This window comes from Cryptotermes secundus, unplaced genomic scaffold (genome assembly GCF_002891405.2).
Source record: "Cryptotermes secundus unplaced genomic scaffold, Csec_1.0 scaffold259, whole genome shotgun sequence".
Classification (NCBI taxonomy): domain Eukaryota; kingdom Metazoa; phylum Arthropoda; class Insecta; order Blattodea; family Kalotermitidae; genus Cryptotermes; species Cryptotermes secundus.
In genome coordinates this window covers 409321-430121 of record NW_019742445.1, presented here as the reverse complement: position 1 = coordinate 430121, position 20801 = coordinate 409321, and the positions used below count along the sequence as shown (strand labels likewise).

General features: G+C 39.9%; 1 protein-coding gene across 2 annotated transcripts in view; it reads left to right on the top strand.

The window, feature by feature from the left end:
• LOC111873158 (cyclin-J) overlaps positions 1–20801 on the top strand; it is a 61039-nt gene that overhangs the window by 13559 nt on the left and 26679 nt on the right. Inside the window, exons 2-4 of one of the 2 annotated variants that reach the window (XM_023867639.2) lie at positions 6710–6929; positions 14651–14822; positions 19433–19720. In XM_023867639.2, the coding sequence (XP_023723407.1) occupies positions 6870–6929; positions 14651–14822; positions 19433–19720 (520 nt within the window). In that variant the 5' untranslated portion in view covers positions 6710–6869. The remainder of the gene's footprint in view (positions 1–6709; positions 6930–14650; positions 14823–19432; positions 19721–20801) is intronic. The other variant, XM_023867638.2, reaches the window with a different exon arrangement.

Here is a 20801-nt window from a genome sequence, read left to right as displayed (position 1 = left end):
TCTGGGTAATTTTAACTATTTGTAATTATTTTAATTAACTGGAACGTGGCTATCTTGGACAAAGTGAAGTTTTGTGTGTTGGTGATTTCTTTTTCTACTATAAATGCCTCTGATGATGGCTCCGTGGTGAGCCGAAACATGTAAGGCAGGTGGTGACGAGGTGGAAAACTTAAAAAAGTGTCACATTTGACGGAAGGAACTTGATTGTTAATTGTTAGTTCCTTAATATGCTTTGGCTTCTAACCCATTTTCATTTGACTGCCCCTCATATATGTTGACTAAGCACGTATATATACGAGGTTTGGAACTTTAATAGTGGGAACACTGCTGTAGAGACGCCATGCAAGGGAACCAAATAATGTCGCTTATACCACACGTTAGTTACATACCTACCTTACCTCAGAGCAAATGGACTGTCCCTTCCCACATCACACGCATGCACAGTGACGAGAAGAACAGAGCCTTATGATAGCTGGCGTCTAATGTAGTGTTGTCATGATGTTTTTGAAACAGGAAGAATGGAGTTGGATAAAGATTGAATGTGCCAGAGGCTGTACAGCACAGCAGCGTCATCAAGGTCTTCAAGAGGCTTGCAGGGAATCTGCATTGCCTTACAGAAGAGTGGCAAGGTGGCCTTCAACAAGGGACGCCAAACTGTGGCAGACATGCGTCGGCCAAGTTGTCCTAGTGTCAATGAAGACGAAGTGTATGCTCTTTCTGCATTACTGGAGAGTGATCCCTGACAGCAGACCGTCGATGCTCAGTATTACTGTTCATTTTTGGAACACAACCTGCGACCAGCTTTGAGAAGGAAGCGGCAACACTTTCTGCAGAACCCACCTATCATTTTGCAGGACAATGCTTGGCCGCATGCAGCGCAGGCTGTGGCTGATTTATTCGATTGATGGGGCTGCGAAATGCTGTACCATCCACCATACTCCCCGGACTTAAGCCCTTGTGACTTCGACTTGATTCCTAAGATGGAGGAACCACTTTGTGGCATTCGCTTCAGAACTATTCCAGAGATTCTTCAGGCAGTAGACCGCTCCATTCAAACTACCAACACAGCAGGCACTGCTAAAGGTATCCTACGACTTCCACATTGCTGGCAACAGGTTGTACACAATGCTAGTGACTACATTGAAGGACAGTAAAACTTCGAAACATGGATCTATTTTGTATCAGTTGTAAATAAATAGTTGCCACTCTTAAAGTTCCAACCCTCATATGTATACAATATAAAATAGTTTTCTAGTGAGTTTAGCATTTGTCCTTTTCTTTCCATGTGTAGTGTTTTTGTGGTCTGGTCCATGGTATCATGGTTGTATATCATATGTAGTATGTGTTGGGCAAATTTTGAGTTTTGTCCATTTCTTTTTATTTCTCTAATATGTTCTTTATACCTTGCTCTGAATGTATGTCTCATTTGTCCCACGTTGCAGTCCCTGCATACCATGTGATATACCCCGCTTGGGCTATATACATCAGTTGTTTTTGCCTTGTTTTTACATGGTGTTTTATTGTGTTACGGTCTTAAATGCCACTTTCATGTTAGAGTTTTGAAATAACTTGGTGATTATTCTGACACAAGGGCCAAAGTATGTAAAAGTGACCTATTTGCCTTCTTGTATTGTGTGTGTATTATTTCAGGGTGACTTTTTCTTTTCCTTCTTCCTTATCTGTAAGGGGTTATTCATTATTTTTTAACATTTGAGCTTTAATTTCTTTTTCTTTTTTATTATTTCCTGTAGTGAGCTTGTATATATGCATTTGGTTATATACATCAGTTGTTTTTGCCTTGTTTTTACATGGTGTTTTATTGTGTTACGGTCTTAAATGCCACTTTCATGTTAGAGTTTTGAAATAACTTGGTGATTATTCTGACACAAGGGCCAAAGTATGTAAAAGTGACCTATTTGCCTTTTTGTATTGTGTGTGTATTATTTCTGGGTGACTTTTGTTTTCCTTCTTCCTTATCTGTAAGGGGTTATTCATTATTTTTTAACATTTGAGCTATAATTTCTTTTTCTTTGTTATTATTTCCTTTAGTGAGCTTGTATATATGCATTTGGTTATATAGGTGGTTTATAGCTGATTTCTTATTCTCATACGGATGAGAGCATGTATTATGAAGAATGAGATCCTTGGAGGTAGGTTTTCTATATATCTCAAAACTCATCTCATTTTGGTTTTTCATGTTCATTAAGTCAAGTAGCCTTTGGTAAACCAATTGTAAATTGTAATATATTGTAATGTGTTTTGGTTACTGAAGACACCGTTCGGATTGTTAATTGGTTTATTTAACAACCTACCAGACTCGGCTACAATTAATTACAACACTGTTGCAGGTTTCCACAATTTACAAACCCTGTGCACTAATCAGTTCACTCTGTCTTCAGTAGTATACGCGTATTAATTATGATACGGGAGCTATACCAGTGTCACTGTATCACACACTCCCAACTCTTACTCACTTATCACAAACTATCACTGATTATCACACATGCGTCCGGTTCTTCTTTCCGCGATGGCTGCTATATTCCAACTCAACTCTAATGGCTCACTGCTGGCTAGATTCCAACTCAACTCGTAGGCTGCTGTGACTTGAGAACTGTCTTTGGTGGCTGTGTAGTTCCCTTATATAGTTGCCATGTTTGCCTGTTACATAGCAACGGTGTTGGGAGTTGTTTATGTGTACGTAGCAATTGTGGCATTGCATGTTACATCACTGCGGGGAGAGGGGCGGGGTGTTGACTGGCTTATTACCATAGCAACCGCTGTTTACTCGCGTTGCCTAGCAACCAGCGTGTTTGGACTCGGCTCACTTAGGCTCCGCTCGGCACGTCACGGCTGGAGGGGAGGGAGGGGAGCCATCCATAGCGCAACACGTCACACTGCTCCCTCCTTAAGGCTGTTCATCCCGAATAGCCTAACGGTGCATCCCTGTTCCTTTTCTTTGGAGGCTGTGCTTTCTGCGTCTCCTGTTTCGGCTACTCCTTGCAGCGACTATTATCCGGCCGTTACAACCGCTCCCCTCTTAAGACCAGCTCGTCTTGAGCGGTTTCGTTTCAGCTCGCCTAGAAGATCCCATTGTATCACATTCATTCGTCGCACATGCACTCTTCCTCGGTATGCCGGTACTTCTACGTTACCAGTTCCTCCTGTGTACTATTCCATTTTTTTTTTTTTCAGTTTCGCAGGCGTTCGACCCCTCCACAATGTCCAATCCTTATGTATGTCTTCCCTGAGGAGTTCTTTATGTCGATGTAACAGCACTTCCGATGTGGTCCGCACTTGCTGACATCATCGTTCATCCTGGTCCTCCCGCCACTTGCTGGCACGAGACCGTTGCGCCAAATCCTTTCTCCGGCATCCGAAGGTTCCCTGGGGAGTTTCCTTCTTGAAGGCATTTCTCCAACGTCATGCCACTGTCGCGCGACGGGATGTCTTCCTGCAGGTGGCAGCCAACTTCATCCAGGATTCATAATCTCCTCGGTTCCAACATTTCCCGAAGATGTTCCTCCTGAGCCATGCCACTGTTGCACGGCGGGACACCTTCCTGCAGGGGGCAGCCAACGTCATCCGGGGTCAACAGTTTTCCCGTGTCGAATTCATATTCCGCTTCTTTCGGTCCCTACGCCTTTCCTTCTTCGATTCTCCGACTGGCATTACTTCGGCTTCTTCTACAGGTACCTCTCATTTGTCGGCCACCTAAGGTTTCATGTCCACTGAAGCCAGCTCTTCTTCTTCTGGATGTACCTCCATTTCTCGGCAGGCCATCGTCACTCCGACCGGTATCACTATTGGGACCTCTTCTTGCCGTGCCACCGCAGGTTTCTTTCCACTTAGGTTGGCTTTTCTTCTACTAGACGTGCCTCCATCTCTTGGCAGGCCAGCGTCTCATTGTGCTTGGCAATCACCCAATTGTCTCTCATGGCAGCCATCTCTTTTTCGCCATGCTTTCCTATTGGCCTGTCTGTCAGCCTCCAGTTTGGCCAGCAATTCATTGAGGCCGATCTCCGCCTTTTCTTGATAGGAGTCTAATTTGGCCATTAAATCTTCTTTGTCTTTCTTTCGATTGGCCTCCATCGCTTCCTTCTCTTTCGGCATTTCTTCTTTGTCAGTTTTCCCATCAGCATCTAATTTTGCCAGGAAATCCTCTTGGCCAGCTCTGATTTCCTTGAGCAGCATTTCCATCATCTGCTACATCTCCATTTTGTAGCAGTGTAACACTTGTTTCAATAGTTCGTCCTACATTAAGGCTTGTTCAAGTTCATAAACAATTCTGACACCAAATGCAATGTGTCTTGAGTTTGAATCTTGTTGGTCACATGTGTAAGTCCGTATCCCACTTCTGACACCAATGTAACATGTTTTGTTTACTGAAGACGCCGTTCAGATTGTTAATTGGTTTATTTAACAACCTACCAGTCTCAGCTACAATTAATTACAACACTCTTGCGGGTTTCCACAGTTTACAAACCCTGTGCACTAATCAGTTCACTCTGTCTTCAGTAGTATACGCGTATTAATTATGATACGGGAGCTATACCAGTGTCACTGTATCACACACTCCCAACTCTTACTCACTTATCACAAACTATCACTGATTATCACACATGCGTCCGGTTCTTCTTTCCGCGATGGCTGCTATATTCCAACTCAACTCTTAACGGCTCACTGCTGGCTTGATTCCAACTCAACTCGTAGGCTGCTGCCTTGCGAACTTGTTCACTGATGACTTGAGAACTGTCTTCGGCGGCTGTGTAGTTCCCTTATATAGTCGCAGTGTTTGCCTGTTACGTAGCAACGCTGTTGGGAGTTGTTTACAGGTACGTAGCAATTGCGGCATTGCATATTATGTCACCGTGGGGGGAGGGGCGGAGTGTTCACTGGCTTATTACCATAGCAACCGCTGTTTACTCGCGGTGCTTAGCAACCAGCGTGTTTGGATTCGGTTCACTTAGGTTCCGCTCGGCACATCACGGCTGGCGGGGAGGGAGGGGCGCCATCCATAGCGCAACGCGTCACAATGTTATTGCTAAAACAGCCAGTCACAGTAGCGAATCGCTCTAAGGCACGGAAGTTTGGTCTGTGTATGTGTTTTTTCTGTGTTTGTGTTGTCCTGTGTTCAGGTAGAGGCCTTATGACGAGCTGATCACCCATCCAAGGAGTCATACCATCTGTAAAATGATCATGAAACTGAGAAATGAGCCCCATGCTCCAAAGTGGAGCAAGAGGAGAGAAAAAATTACTAAAACATGTAGATTATTATAGATTGATCCAGTCATTCTGGAAGAAGAATATATAAAAATAAAATGGTTAGTCCTCAAGAAAGTTGAGCATGATAATAACAGCACATTGAGGTGGCACATCAAATAATAGAAGAATTTGAGAAGGCTAAGTGAGGTCTACTGCAGCTCAAGACACGAAGCCAGTCATAGCTCATGTTTCTTAAGTTAATTTTAGCTTAATCAGATGAATTGTTGAGTTTAATACTTAGTCTCATATGAGTCAATATCCACTAAATAGTATGTAAACAAACTTGAGTGTAGCCACTTTGTGGCCTGTGTATATAAGTAGGAATATAGGGATATCTTGTTGCAATTCAGTAATTAATGTTTAACTGGAAGCCTCTGAAGATGACCCTTTAAGGGCCAAACGATGTAGTGTAACCGAAATTAATAAAGGATTGTTGCATAGGTGGCTGAATTTGTATTACTAGTGGTATTTTACATGATTTACATTCAGGAGGTACTCAGTGAAATCCCAGTAGTAGGCTGGATATCCTGACTTTGGTTTGATGAGGTTCTGTTCATTGTCTCAGGCCAGATGCTGAAATAGAACCTTAGAATGGGCCTTGACTGCTACACACATTTCTTGCAATGCTTGATTTTCAGTTGTCACATTGTTTGATACTACATAACCTTAGCATATGATAATGCCATTGTAAATAAACAAAATAAACAACTGGGTTCATAAGTGTCATCATTCAGTAAGTGCCGCATTCAGTGTGTGATTTCATGTTGTGACACTCAGATCCACTGAAATTTGTCTTTTTAGATAAGAGATCTTTTAAAAAATAAATTTAACATACTCTGACCATTCCTAGACATTGCCATTCCTTGGACTTGCTGAAATAATTTGCATAAACCAATGATCTTCAGGACAGTTAAGATAATATTTAGTTAATTACAGCCATGTTTCTAGTTAACCATGTAAGATTTTTCTATTTACTTAAATTCAAGCAAGGTTTCCTATATGTGATACATATATAACATATACATATATGTGTGACAGCATTTTTTTAATTAAGTGTATCACTTAATTAAAAAAATGCTGTCACATTGCAGACCCTTGCTTTATAGTAGGATAGACACAGCCACGTGGTACAGGACACAGACCTGAATGAGATTCAAGTTTAGAACCTTTTTATGTCCAGAGGATCTTTTGTAGATTATATGCACATCCTCCATCTCCTTGTGACTTCTCTTTGTAGTAAGGGATTAAAAATTTGTGAAAACCTAAATTAAAATTTATTATGTACCCATTCATTACTTGGATTGTTATTTTTGTAATTATGATATTTGTTTGCTAGACATAAGCTTTCTGTCATATTAACCATTAGATGAAATGTGTGGATTTATTGCTCATTACCGCTGTTTTTCTGTAATATCACTGTTTATATAGACATCAACTGTTTTTCCAGTTAGCTGTCCAATGGAAGGATGACAGTGTCGACTTATGATACTGTCAATTGTATGAGTGACTAACTCGGTGGGGTTTGGATTGGTGATTGGATTTATTGACCACTTATACACATAAGGCCTCTCTCGTCCATTGGAAGCGGAAAGCTGCGGAAAGTTGCGATGAGGAGTTCGTCCGAACATGCACAGAAACAGCTGAACGATCCTAACAGCTTGCATCAGGTTAGACTGCGTCCATTAGTAGCAGCACTGTTCGTCAGTGAACGCGCGTATACTTGCGAACTGTGAAATATCCAGATTGGTTTGGATTTTTTGGACAAACAGCTGCGCTGCTGTGCAATGAATGTCGAGAAGTTAGTTCTCCTGGTTCAAGAAAGATGGTACTTATGGGACCATAAGGGCGCCATTTTTGAGTTGTTTGGCTAAGTTGGAGTGACCAAAGATACCGCTATCACTCTGCTTTCCATAGGCTCCGATGTTGATACAGATGAACCTGTAGACGGCTCCTACCACTGCTTGCAATGCGATAGAAAAATATTTCTTGTAGTTGAACATACTCCAGAATATTGTGGGAATTTAATTTAAACATGCTTTCCGTCTGTGCTTCCCACGCAATTTGGAAATCTCCATTTCTTACAGAATGCAGCGGCTATGTGGTCTACTTGTTCTTCCGAAGGAAATGGCATGTGTTCATTGTGTAACGATTCCCATATCAGTTTACACGTTTCGTGAATAATTCTCCCGACCGTTACATCTGACATTCGAAAGGAGTACCCCAGTGTTTTGAACAACGATCCGGTTGCTAGATACCTGTAAAGAATAACATACTTATTGTAATTTTATCAGTTGTTTGGTGTATGCAAGCATTATTTCCGGTATTTCTGTTAGTATTTCAGTTGAGGACGTTAAGAAGAGATGGAGGGTCCTGAGGGACAGGTTCAGGAAGGAACTGAAGAAATACAACTTCAAAAGATCTGGTAGTGGAGGAGACATGTCAGCTGAGCGTAAATGGCCTTCTTCAACCACCTACGATGTTTAAGTGATACTGTTAAACTGAGAAATCTGTCGAGTAGTGTTCCTGACATTGCGGACGCCTGTAGTGAGACTGGCACTGATAATATTACAACACAAAGTGAATATAATGATGCATTTTCTGCTCCAGATTGTCAATCAGATATGGAGAATGATGCACCTGTAAATACATCTCCGGCACAAAAAGAGCATTTCAAAAGTTCGCTAAAAAGAGGAAAGGAAAGAATTAATTACAATGACAAATTCTTGGAAATAGAATCTAAAAAGTTGAGCTACTTCGAAAAGAGCTCTCAAATGACGCAAGATAGTGACTATCAATTTCTGATGACCTTGCCTGAAGAAAGACAGCTGCAATTACGCATGAAATTGATGGATGTTTTACTGCAGGAACAGGAGGATCGAAACAGCAGTGTGATGTCCATGTCAAATGTTTCACCTCTATCCTTTGAATCGACACGCAGTTCCCATAATAGTTCCCACAGCAATGAATTAGTAACAGACCAGAACAATGCCGCTGTGTATTATAGTAATTTTGATCCTTTGTAGAAACAACGGTTTGTATATAGTCAATAAGAAGCAAGAATAATATAACATCGATGTAATATTTTGTTTTCTCAAACTCTTATCAAATCCTTAACTTAACGTTACAGCTAGGCTTTCTTCAGGTGAAATAGTTTCTCGGAAGTTACTGTACTTCTTCAACTGATATACTTTGCTTAATGTGTATTCAAATGTATCTTGCTTCGTGCGAAAATAACCAAAATACTGTGACTCGTCCTCTCGTAAATCACTCCATATATGAGAAAATTCATCAAACGTTTGTCTTTTTGATAAAATTTCACTAATCCACTCTTTTCTCCTATTCTGTGCTCGTCACCTAGCCAGTAAAGGAGTATCTAGCATGTACAGATCACATAAATCTTCAGACAGTGCCACAACAGAACGTGAATGGCATCGGCTGAACACGCAGCCAAAGGACACGCAGTGAACGCACGAATTCGGACGAAGAGACTCGCACAGATTCGGCCGAATGCCAGTTCGCAGGTTTCCGCTTCCAATGGACGACTAGCTTAACTTGTAACTACAAGTAACTATAACTGTGTCACGCGTTTACACACTCTAAAGATCACTGTAACTGAAGCACACAGTCTTTTGTCTCTTCACTAGTCGTTTTCTGGTAACAGATACTAACAGTGTCCTCTGCCTACATTCTTACTGCTTGGTGAATGTCCCACAACTGACTAAACTCTAAATCTGTCCCATTTATAACCCCTTTGGATTGATTGACTGCATAGAAAACATCGCTCATTGTTGTAGTTCAGTTGTTGCTATGGGAACATGTTTGTTTTCCAAGATGTTACTCAGTAACAGCTGCCGTATATTTGCTAATTCTGTGGTTGTTGGCCAGCAGCAAGTGTTTATAAAAGTTGTAACTTAGCAGTGGTCTGCATGCTGCAATACTTATTGTGTTTACTGTCAGGTAAATGTTGTGAATATGCCATAAGGGGCATCTTTGGTGATTGCATTTCATGTTCTTGCTGGCACACATATTCCAGTATTAAGCAAGCGAGGCTTAATAACTGAAACTTTGTTCTGACCTCGTAACACATTGTTATTTTCTGTTATAAACAGAAATTATGTTAGGGAAATCAAATACTATTTCGAGAAGTTTTTAATCACACAACTTGTCAGGCTTCAGTATTACATTACACTGACCAGGATGGTGTTGCCGGAAGAACCCAGTTTGAATGTCAGCCAGGCTACCAGCTATCCCTACCATTGTTTCTTATGGTTTTCCTCGGTTTCTTTAGAAAATGCCAGGTTAATACACACCTTCAAATAGTGTATGACTGTCTCCTTCCAAAACCTTCTTTACTTACCATTGAGGAACATCTTTCTATCTCATTTGTTGCTGCATAATCTGAATAGTGACATAACGTTGTCATTCATTCATTCATCAGTAATCTGTCAGATGACAGGTCCACAGTCTCTTCTTACTAAATGTAGCTTTTGCCATGGCAATCCTAGATTTAATTTCACAAGTACACCTTCCATCATCTGTTAACAAGCTACCCAAATATTTAAAACATTTCACATTCTCCAGTTGTTTTCGGTCTATCATTATTGTGACTGGGGTTGGTTCTCTCGAAATTTTCATTACTTTTGTTTTTTCCACATTCATTTCCATGCCATAGCACCTTCCAATTTCAATTAGTCTATCAATCATACCCTGTAGCACAGTTTCTTCCTTAGCCATTAACACAAGGTCATCTGCATATTTCACAGTTTGAATAATTTGCCCTCCTAATTTGAAGTCTCCAAGCCCATCCAGAGCTTCCTTGATAAGGCATTCGCTGTACAAGTTGAACAAAATTGGTGATAAACAGCATCCTTGTTGAACTCCTCTCCCAACCTTCACACTTCTTGTCTCCCTTCTGTCCAGTCACACTCTAACTTTCTGATCCATGTACAATTTACTAATTAGTCTTCTTTCCTGCCAATCGATACCTGTTTCCTTTAGGATCTGCATTAATTTGGTCCAATTTACATGGTCAAATGCCTTCTGCCAGTCAATAAAGCAAGCACACAGTTCTTCATCTATCTCCAAAGTTCGTTCTGCTATAATTCTCATCATCCCAATTGCATCCCTGGTTCCTTTTCCTCTTCTAAATCCAAACTGATCCTCTCCAAATATGTCGTCTATTTTCCTTTCAATTCTTCTTTTAAGTATCTCTCCTATTATCTTTGCTGTATATGCAATAAGGCTTATTGTGCGATGGTTGCTGCATTTTGTAGCTTTTGTCTTTTTCTTCAAGGCAATCATTGTCACTTCTGTAAAGTCCTTGGGCCACTCTCCAGTTTCATATATGGTGTTTATTAGTTTTGTCAGTGTTTTCAAACCACCTTCTCCCAGTAACTTGAGCACCTCTCCAGGTACGTCATCTCCTGTAGGCTTTCCATTCCTTGTGTCCTTGATAGCTTTTTCCACCTCACTTTGTAAAATATATGGTCCTTTTCATCTGTATCTACTTCTTCCGGTTCCACTTCCAAGGTTGCTGGCCGATTAGGTCGATCATATAGTTCTGTAATATAATTTTCTCAAATTTTCAGCACTTGTCTCTGATCTACTATTCTATTCCCCTGGGAGTCTTGGATGCCAGTATTTTGAATCCCATGGTTCTCTTTCCATCCTAGTTCTTTTGTCTTCATGTACATCAAATCATAACATCCTGTCCTTTGAAATTCTATAATCTCATTACATATCTTCTCAAGATATTCCTTTTTGGCCCTGTCCGTGGCTCTTTTCAGTTCATTCCTCAGTCCCCTGAATTTCCTCCTGCCTTCTTCATTGTTTAAATTCTTCCATTTCCTTCGCTCCTCCATTTTACTCATCATCTCCTGTGTAACCCATGGTGTTCTTGCTATCTTCTCAACTTTACCAACCAATTCACTAATAGTATCTAACATGCATTCTTTTATATTGTTCCACTGCACTTCAGCATTTCCGCTTTCACTTTCAGTTGCACTGAGTTTCTCTTCTAGGGTCTCCTGCACGCTTTGTCTTTGAGCATATAAGTTCTCCAAATCCCATCTAGGTCTGCGCTTTTGGAATCTTATAATTATCTTCAACCTGGTTCGAAACTTGGCAACCAGTAAGTTGTGGTCAGAGTCAATATCTGCCCCAGGCAGCATCTTCACATCCTTCACACTGTTTCTGAATCAATGTTTCACAAGGATGTAGCCCAGCTGATGCCACCTCCAATCCCCAGGTGCCTTCAATGTGTAAAGTCTTCTCTTTGGCTTCTTGAACCAAGTGTTGGTAACAATCAGTCCATTACTTTCACAAAAGTCAATAAGCATTTGACCCCTGTGATTCCATCATAATGTTGTCTATAATTAAAAATCAACCAGTATTGCATGGTACTTACGTTGCTGTCATGTAAAAGTCTATGACCCAAACATGCTGAGGCATTTAAAAAAAATGTATCAGTCATTCAGAGATTGTTAATGGGGAACAAAGCATGTGTCATCTTGTAAGGGTGTTTTCCTTTCCATGGGATGTCATTAAGATTATACCTTTCATTTACGCATGATGACTATATTCTGTCTTAAGTGTATGCTAGGTGGCAGGGAAAGAGCCGGCAGTTAGACATTTTTTCAATGACGTCTATACAGGTTTTGTTGTTGTCATCATTGCTGTTTGTTAGCGGTCTCAAGAAAATATTCTGCCCCTCATGGAAACAACATGAAGCAACAGTGGTCAAGTTGGCATGCTCAACAGAACAGAATGAACTTTAGAGAAAAGATTTTATCTGACTGCTAGTGTTATCATGATTCATCATGATTTTTTAGTGAAATCTGAGAGCAGGAAAGGATGAAGCAGGTCTGCAGTAAACAGATTAGTCAGTTAACAAGTTTGAAATGACATGGAACATGATGTACACTGAAAAGGGTGTTGTCAGGAAGGAGTCTGTCAAAATGCTAGAAAACGGCCACTGTACTCAGCAGATGCTGATACAGAGAAACGACATACTTTTCCCTTCATAGGCTTCAATATTCCTTTTTATTGCAGTGTCTCAGCTTCATTTGTTCAGGGGTATTTGTTAACCTACTTGATTGGCTTTGCTTACATCATTTATTATTCAATGCTTTTGGTTGTGCGTTAGGACATGGTCGAATCTTGAAAGAATCTGGGCACACTCACCATATGTGTTGTAGTCTTGTGGCTGTAAGGTTATATTGAAAATCTTATGGAGCTAGTAACAGAGGAGTCCATACTGAACCACATCAAATGTGGTGTTTGCCACATATTCCTCATGCTTAAATCTTCTTTCAGTTTTTAGTTTCTGGTAATACAGTTTTTTTATTGATATCATCTTTCATGCATAATGGCAGAAAGCATTAAACATACAGTAAACTCCCAATAATTACCTGGTATCCAAGCATCTATGATTATCATCCAGCTGGCAAAACTTTCAAAGAAATTTTACCATTTTCGTAAAATTATTCAAAAACAAATTTGCAATGGGCATATGTTCACACACCCCATGATGCAGGTGTCATTACTGTCAATACTAGTGAAATTTGTGATGGCATTACAGCTTATACAGGGTGATTCACGAAGTTTTACCCCGGCTATTGGTATATATTCCTGGGGTTATTTCCTGCAAAATTTCCTTACAGACTTTTGGTTGATTTTCAGTAGTTATGGAGTTAACAATAGATTTTCAAAACGCATGAATGTGAATGCAGCGCTATGCTTCCCCCCTGGGCGACCTTGTGTTCCAGTCAGCTGTGTCAGCAGATAATCTGACCGGCTGGAATGTTGCGCGATCCTAGACAAAGCGATCCAGTAGTGAAGAGGACGTTGGGTTGGTGACTGTGTGAAGTTAAGATGCCGTACACATTTTCCACTGAGGAATACGCCAATATGGTGTTTGTTTTGGGTGTATGTGATGGAAATGCGAGAGCCGCTGCTGCCGAATATCACCGGCGATATCCTCTTCACAGTATTCCAAATACTAAATCCATTAGCAGTACATTCAGCACATTAAGACAAACTGATTCTCTCTCCAGTATTTGTATACAATACGCACGAAATCCTCAACATGAATTGTGCGAAGAAGAAAACATTCTCGATGCTGTAGAGCGCATTCCTCGTGCCAGTACAAGACGCCTAGCTTGGCGGTTTGGTGTTTCTCGTCCATGGCATGGAGGACTCTTCATGAGAACTGGCTGCATCCTTATCATTTACAACAAGTACAACACCTACAACCAGGAGACCGTGCTCTTCGTCTGCAGTTCTGCAACTGGTTAAATGGAAATCGGCAGTTGTACCGCTTGATAATGTTCTGTGATGGGGCACAATTTACACGTGACAGGGTCAGCAACAGTCACAACTTACTCGTACATGTTTGGGCAGACAATAATCCCCGTGCCACGATAGAATCGAATTTTCAACACCGATTCAGTGTCAATGTCTGGTGTGGTGTTCTGTATGATCAGCTAATCAGGCCCTTCATTTTATTGCATTTGGGGCTGGATGAAGGACATTGTACACCAGGTAAAGGTACAAACACGTGAAGCATTGCTGGAACGTATACTGGATGCGGCGATGACAATAAGGAAGAAACATGTGGAACTGCGAAATGCTACGAGCGTGGTTCATACGCTTGCAACGCGTTGTGTTGATGTGCAAGGAGAAATTTTTGAAAATCTTATGTAAATCCAGTTATCATCTAAAGCACTACAGTTTAAAGGAAACAGATTGATAGAAGGGTGTGATATGCAACCATTGGTATGTTTGCAGAATGGGATGCTGAAAATAATGTAATTTTGTAACATAAAATCGATGAAAAATGTTGCACAAAGCAAAATTAAGAAATTGAAAAAAAAAATGGTTTTAGAATGCTTCTTTCCTAAAACCTTAACGATTTAAAAAGTGTTTGTATTGTATTTCTAATTCGTTTTGACTGAAAATCGAAGGAAAAAAGATTTTTCGCCAGTTTTCAAATTGCTGTATCTCTTTAATTATGAGTCAGAGACCATTAACATTTTTGTTCAAAATTACCGCAGGAATGCCCTCCCTAAGTGAGGGTAAAACTTCGTGAATCACCCTGTATATCAGAAACCTTTTATCCATCAATTGCTGTGTCTCATAAGAAGATTGCTATGCAAAGTATAAAGGGAAAACACATTGCTTTGTCTTTGTACGGGGTTTCTGTAAGAGTTTTTCTGGGTAATGGAGATTTTGTTGTACTGGAATTTAATTTTCTGTTAAATTCTCAAAAAAAAAATGAGGGTCTAAACATTTTGCAATAGAAACAGTAAATGGAATGTAAAATGGTGTCATATGTTAACATATGTTGGACTTTAGAGTGCTAAAAGGAAATGTACCTTAATTGTTACAGTTAAAATATCGACATGTTCTGGTGACCTGGATGCGTGCAGTTGCAGAAGAGCTTAATTTAAGCAATACTTCAGTCCATCTTGCTGTGTATCTACTTGACATTTTCATGGACAATCATAGGATTGTTGAAGAACGCCTGGGTCTGGTGGCTCTTGTGTGTATTTTGTTGGCAGGTGTGTGTATGCAATTAGTTCTTACTAAATCAGAACTCTTTGTGTCCATAACATTTATTTCTCTACAGCTGAAGGAGTAAATGTTTTATATTTCCATATGTACTCAAATGTAAGGCTCATGATGAAAGTAGAAGAGTACACTTGGGAAATCTTTTATCATGCGTTCGGTTCTTCTTCCCGTGACTGCTGCTATAGTTCAGCTGAACTTATAAATTCTTCACAATTCACTTGATACAACTGAACTCCTTAGGCATTCCAGTTACTCTTATAAACCCTCAGTCGGGCAGTGGAAAACTCGCCTCTATTCACTGTTGTGTAATCGCCATGTTTACAGAGGTGTTGCTGGGCAATGCTGCATAGCAACCAGTGTGCCTCGGCTTGGCTCAGCATGACATGGCATGGACAAACACCACTTTCATTAGTGTTGCATAACCTCGTTCCATATTCCATTGCCCAACAATGGTTTCACATGTCACAATACAGTAAAACTTGGTTATAGCAACATCGGTTTCTGCGACACCTTGTCTATTGCGTCAAATATTCAATGGTACGAACTAATTCCTCATAAAGCAACTGTTTTTATACCTTGCTTAGTACGACATGCACAAATGCATCAACCTCGTATGTAACGTCATTTTCATTCCTCAGTTTCTCTGATATGGACATTGAACGTAATTAAGAAAGTGTGTATTGGGCAAGTAACATGAAACAGATGAAGATAACTGATTACTGTACTCGTATCTAGGTACAGTAAGGCACAACAGTTGATGTAATCTACTGTAATTTGGTGAGTAGGCCTACCTTTAATATACAGTATTAGTGCGGTGTGTATTGTCAGTGAAAAGCGCTGTAATATGCCTTTCATATTACACATTTGGGCAATTCCACGTTAATGTTACGTTAGTCTGTACTTAACTACGTATGTCACTAAAAAATGCAACATTTTAACTCGGTTTTTGGTAGATTTTTACATGACTAACATAAGGCTACTGTGGAAGTGCCCATTTCGGTTACAATGACATTCGTTTATAACGACACTATTTTTAGGTCCCTTTGATGACATTATAACCAAGTTCTACTGTATTTTAAGTAGAGAATTAGTTGCAAGGTATGGTAAGTAACCACTGTTCATAAGAGTTGGCATGCTGTGAATCAGCACTCAGTGTGCATTGTCATTGAATGAAACATATCAGATTTCAGTTATTATAACAGAATATTTAGGTGGAACAAATGATGATAAGGAATGTCAACAGTGCATGTTAAAAAGATACCTACATTGACCTTGTAACTTGTATCAGGAATGGGAATTACTGTCAGCTAGAAAATGATCAGTGAAATGAAGTAGGATGTGAAGAATTATATCTTCTGGGATAGAACACCTTGTATTCTTTTAAAAGTCAACTGACATTCCAGAGGAACATGTTACCTCCCTCGTTAGGATTGAAGAATGAGCGAGGCAAATAAAACTAGTATGAAGCAGGCAGTAAGCAAAGGACATGAACTGTGAAAACATGGAATTATATGGACGGAGAAGGAACCTCAGAAGCCAGCCCATCAGTTCCCATTGACTCTTAACAGATGACCAGGGCGAATCAGTAGGAGACAGGAGAACAGTGAATATGTTTGGCCCTTTCAAGATCCAATTGTGCAGCTGTGGGAACACAGGAGAAAATTCATAGGTGTATGTCGTGAGTGGAGTAGCAGGGAAAGTAGGAGAGAAGTTATGTGTGGGTTGTAGGCATGAAGTTGGGGATAAGAGCAAAGCCATGGGGCGAAGGCCGGGAGAGAAAGGAAAGGCTTGGGGTTTATTGGTTTCCAGATAGTGCATTTTTGAAGCTCTGTTAAGGTTATTATGCATGGACCTGCATGACCCATTGGAGAAGCCAACTAGGGTGTCCTGTAAGAAAGGCTTCCTATGATCTTTCAGGGAGGAGATGAGAGGTTTCCATGACTTGCTGAAGCAGAAGCTATCTCCCTGTTCATATTATTGGAATGGAGCTTGACCTCAGTCACCTCCCTAAAGATATTGGGGTTCAATGGAAAGGATGATGGTGTTACGGAGCCGGATGTGGTGCCTCATAATGCTGCTGTGTTCCACCATGACTGACTTGTCCAGATGATCAGTTGATCTGAGAAATCCCCTGCTCAGAATAATTAATTTTAAATTGTCTTTTATGGCTTAACCTTTTATGAAATTTTACTCCTTAATAAGCTGTACGAGTATTTTAACAGGATTTCGAAGTACTTTGAGTGTGAAGAATTTACTTATACAGCTTTACTTGATTGGCAAAGTTGTCCCTGTGCTTAACTAATTAAGCACTACACCTTGAAGGTGTATTGGGGTGTTGATGTATAGATCCACATTTTTCTTTTCCTTGGCAGTAGCTGGAGGTGAGTGGTCAACTTCACACTCTTGCCACTTTACCCCCGGGAAAGAGCCCCTGGTACCCATTGGATAAGAGGCTGGGTGGGCCCCAGAACCAGTCTGGATGACGTGAAGAAGAGAAAATTCTTACCCCTGAAGGGACTCGAACTCCGAACCGCATGCATCCAGCCTGTAGTCAGTCGTTATACCGACTGCTATCCTGACTAACACTATGGGCCTTCAAATATAACATTGTACTTCCTCCTTGGATCAGTTCAGCCAGAATTTGATAGTACCAGGCAATTTGTAACTTTCCAACTTTTCAAAACAATTTAAATTTCAGAGGAACTGGGATTAGGTCTTTGTACTTCAGCAAGACCACCCTTGGTTAATTCCATATATAGGGAGGTTCTTAACTTTGTTGACTGGGTCACAGCTGTTTGGTTCATGGCAACTGATGCACTGAAGGCTGCGAGGTACATAAGTATTTTGCCGATGAATCAATATGTCCGTTGACCAGTAACATTCAGATTGAGGTAGTTACATTTCATAGATTGCAGGAGGTACAGAAAATGCCGTCCTTCCACACATAGACATTACGTGTACCAGCAGAAAAGGTTCTGATTTACCCTTTCAACTGTTTTGCAAGAATATATATTCTTGGGATATATTTGCAGTTTCCTTACAAACGTTTTTTTTTTAGTTCTTCCATTCCAATGTATCTGTTATGAACTTTGTCCTTCAAACAACCCCAGAAGAAAAATCACGAGGATCAAGATTGGGTGAATGTGCTGGCCAAACAACACTGCTCATTACTCTGTTCCTGGAGACATCAAAGCCTGCATAGACATGCGTGCAGTGTGGGCAGTAGCTGAGTCTTGCTGAAACTCTGGAAAGAAATGCCGAAGAACAACTTGTACATATCTTTCAAAATTATCTGTTTCATTAAAATCCAGGTCCAACAAGCCTTTTTTGCACTTACAGCACACAAGACACCAACTTTCACTGGACTGAGCAGGACTTCGTGGGTTAGATGTGGATTCTGTGAACTCCAGTAGCAATTATTTTTTGTATTTATGTATCGCTGCAAGTGAAACCCTGTTTCATCTAAAACCACAGACTGTAGAAACCAGCTGCAAAAATGAACTCTACTAGCTAGATCGTGTGGCTACAAGGCATGGACTGGTGTTGTTTTGTAGGGTCTAAGCTTCAACAGTTGTGTTGTCGTTCGTGCACTAGACTTTGACACTCCAGTCTCTTGAGCTAGATGTTTCAGTGGTTTTAACAATTTTTGCCAACACTTTCTAGCATGTCCATATTTCACATAGGTGTCATACAGAAATACATGCTGCTTTAAAGTCTATCACACTATGACGGAACACTGCTCACTAATTGTGACTGAGAACAAATGGCTAATGGAGCTGATAACTGCCACCCACTGCTAACAAATCATAAATTTTCATGCATGAATCGCACTGCTTATAGTGAAACGTAATGCCATTAAGTGGCTTTATTTAGTAGCCTAAAAAATAAATAGTATACTACCAGTTTATCAAAAGGAAATTTAATTTCTTTCATGCCAGTATTTACAAAGGAACAGGTTGGTAGAATTCTCATGAAATGTTATATCTATATGAAGTGTACATGAAGCATAGCCTGCAGTGAAGGTTCTACGTGTTTTCCTCCATCTCTCCAGATGAATGCTAGGATATTAGGCCAAAATCACCTCCTTCCAAATTCTTACTTGCACACTATTGAAGATAATCTTTGTATCTCATTTGGCACTCTGTAAATGTTGCAGTTGAAGCCCTTATAATTTTACCATGCTGTACTACATTAGGAGGACAAAAGGGTTAAATACTATAAGAAGCAGTCGGTCATAGTGGATGGCACTGGTTGATCCATTATTGTAGAAACCAAGTCTATAAACATGTCATAATAATAACAATTGCACCATCATGTTATATATTGTGCTTCTTGTAAATTAGGAACAAGTTCTTTGTTCTCTGTTATATGTCTGGAAGAACATTATACTAGATTGAAATTTGATGGATAAAGCGAGATATCTGAGACATCACAAAAGCTTTCAAGCATCTGAATTCAAGACATATGAAGGAATTTTTAAAATTGCAGTATTACATACCAGCATTATAGAAATATTTATATTGATGTGGTTCTTATTTTGTGTAACTTTTACTTGATTTTTTACTGTTCATTTGATCTATTTTTTGTCTTTTCCCCCCAGCAAAATTTGAGGAACGAGATGCAAATGTACCAAAAATATCAGAGCTGAATTCACGTGTGGGCAACCAGTACCCAATAACGGATTTCATCTCTCTTGAGTTCATGATAATGCAGTTTCTGCACTGGAGTCTGGTCCTCCCAACTGCTGCACATTTTGCTGAATATTACACCGTTTTTGCAACTTCTTCATCTGACATGTGCAGTGTACCATCTCAATTCAGAACCTTCAAGGAGTTGCGAAATGCTGTTCAGCACAATGTACGAGACTTCCTGGACTTGTCACTGCAAGGTAATTGAAATTAAATAATTGCTGTTCATAATACATTTCACTACTTTTCACTGCACTTGAGAAGATGAGATACATATGCACATTTCTCACCTTATTCTTAAAATCACTCACTTATCATATTCTGACACTGTATGGCCATTATAATACAACAATTGAGATGTTTACTGTAATGAAGTGCAAGGTGTTTTGCATGTCTCATTGGTCTTGGTATTTATGTACTCTTCACCACAGCTATCTCCTGCACATTTCTTCTCATTGAAGTTGATTGTGTCATGATCAGGCATGTCTACAGCACTGGTATTTGTGTGTGTTTGTGTGTAGTCTCAGATAAGAAGGGGCTTCATCACGTCTTCTGTTGTGTCACCTGTCACTCTTTGTTGTACTGCTTGAAATCTATGGTCATAAAAGGTACTGAGCACTGCTACCACCCTCTTGACACACCAATCAAGAAAAAGCATGTCATTTTGATAGTTTCTGAGTGCAGCAGCATAACTAATGTTTCAGACAATAATGTAAGTGAACCAATAGAAATCGGAAAAGGTAATTGCAGTCTACTAAACTCAATGAATAATAAAGTACTAAGAATATTCCATCAGAATATAAGATGATTGAGAAACAAAACAAATGAACTAATAAGCTCCATGAATTCAAATCTTCCACACATACTGTGCCTTACTGAACATCACATGAAACAGCTGGAATTAGAACATCTTCACTTAGGAAATTATAATTTAGGTGCTAGATACTGTAGGAAAACACTGGAGAAAGGAGGAGTGAGTATTTTTGTACATGAAAACCTAAAATTTACTAGAATAAATTTAGAAGATTATTGCAAAGACCAGGATCTGGAAGCATGTGCTCTAAAGTTAGACTCTCCTTTTTCTAATATTTGTATACTGACTTTATATAGAGCCCCATCTGGAAACTTCAATCACTTTATAAATAGATTAGAAACCATCCTAAATGTACTGCATAGTTCAAAAGTTGAATTTATAATTTGTGGTGATATAAATATAAACTATCTCATCGACAGTAATAGGAAACTAAATTTAGACTCTTTGTTATCATCTTACAATCTCTC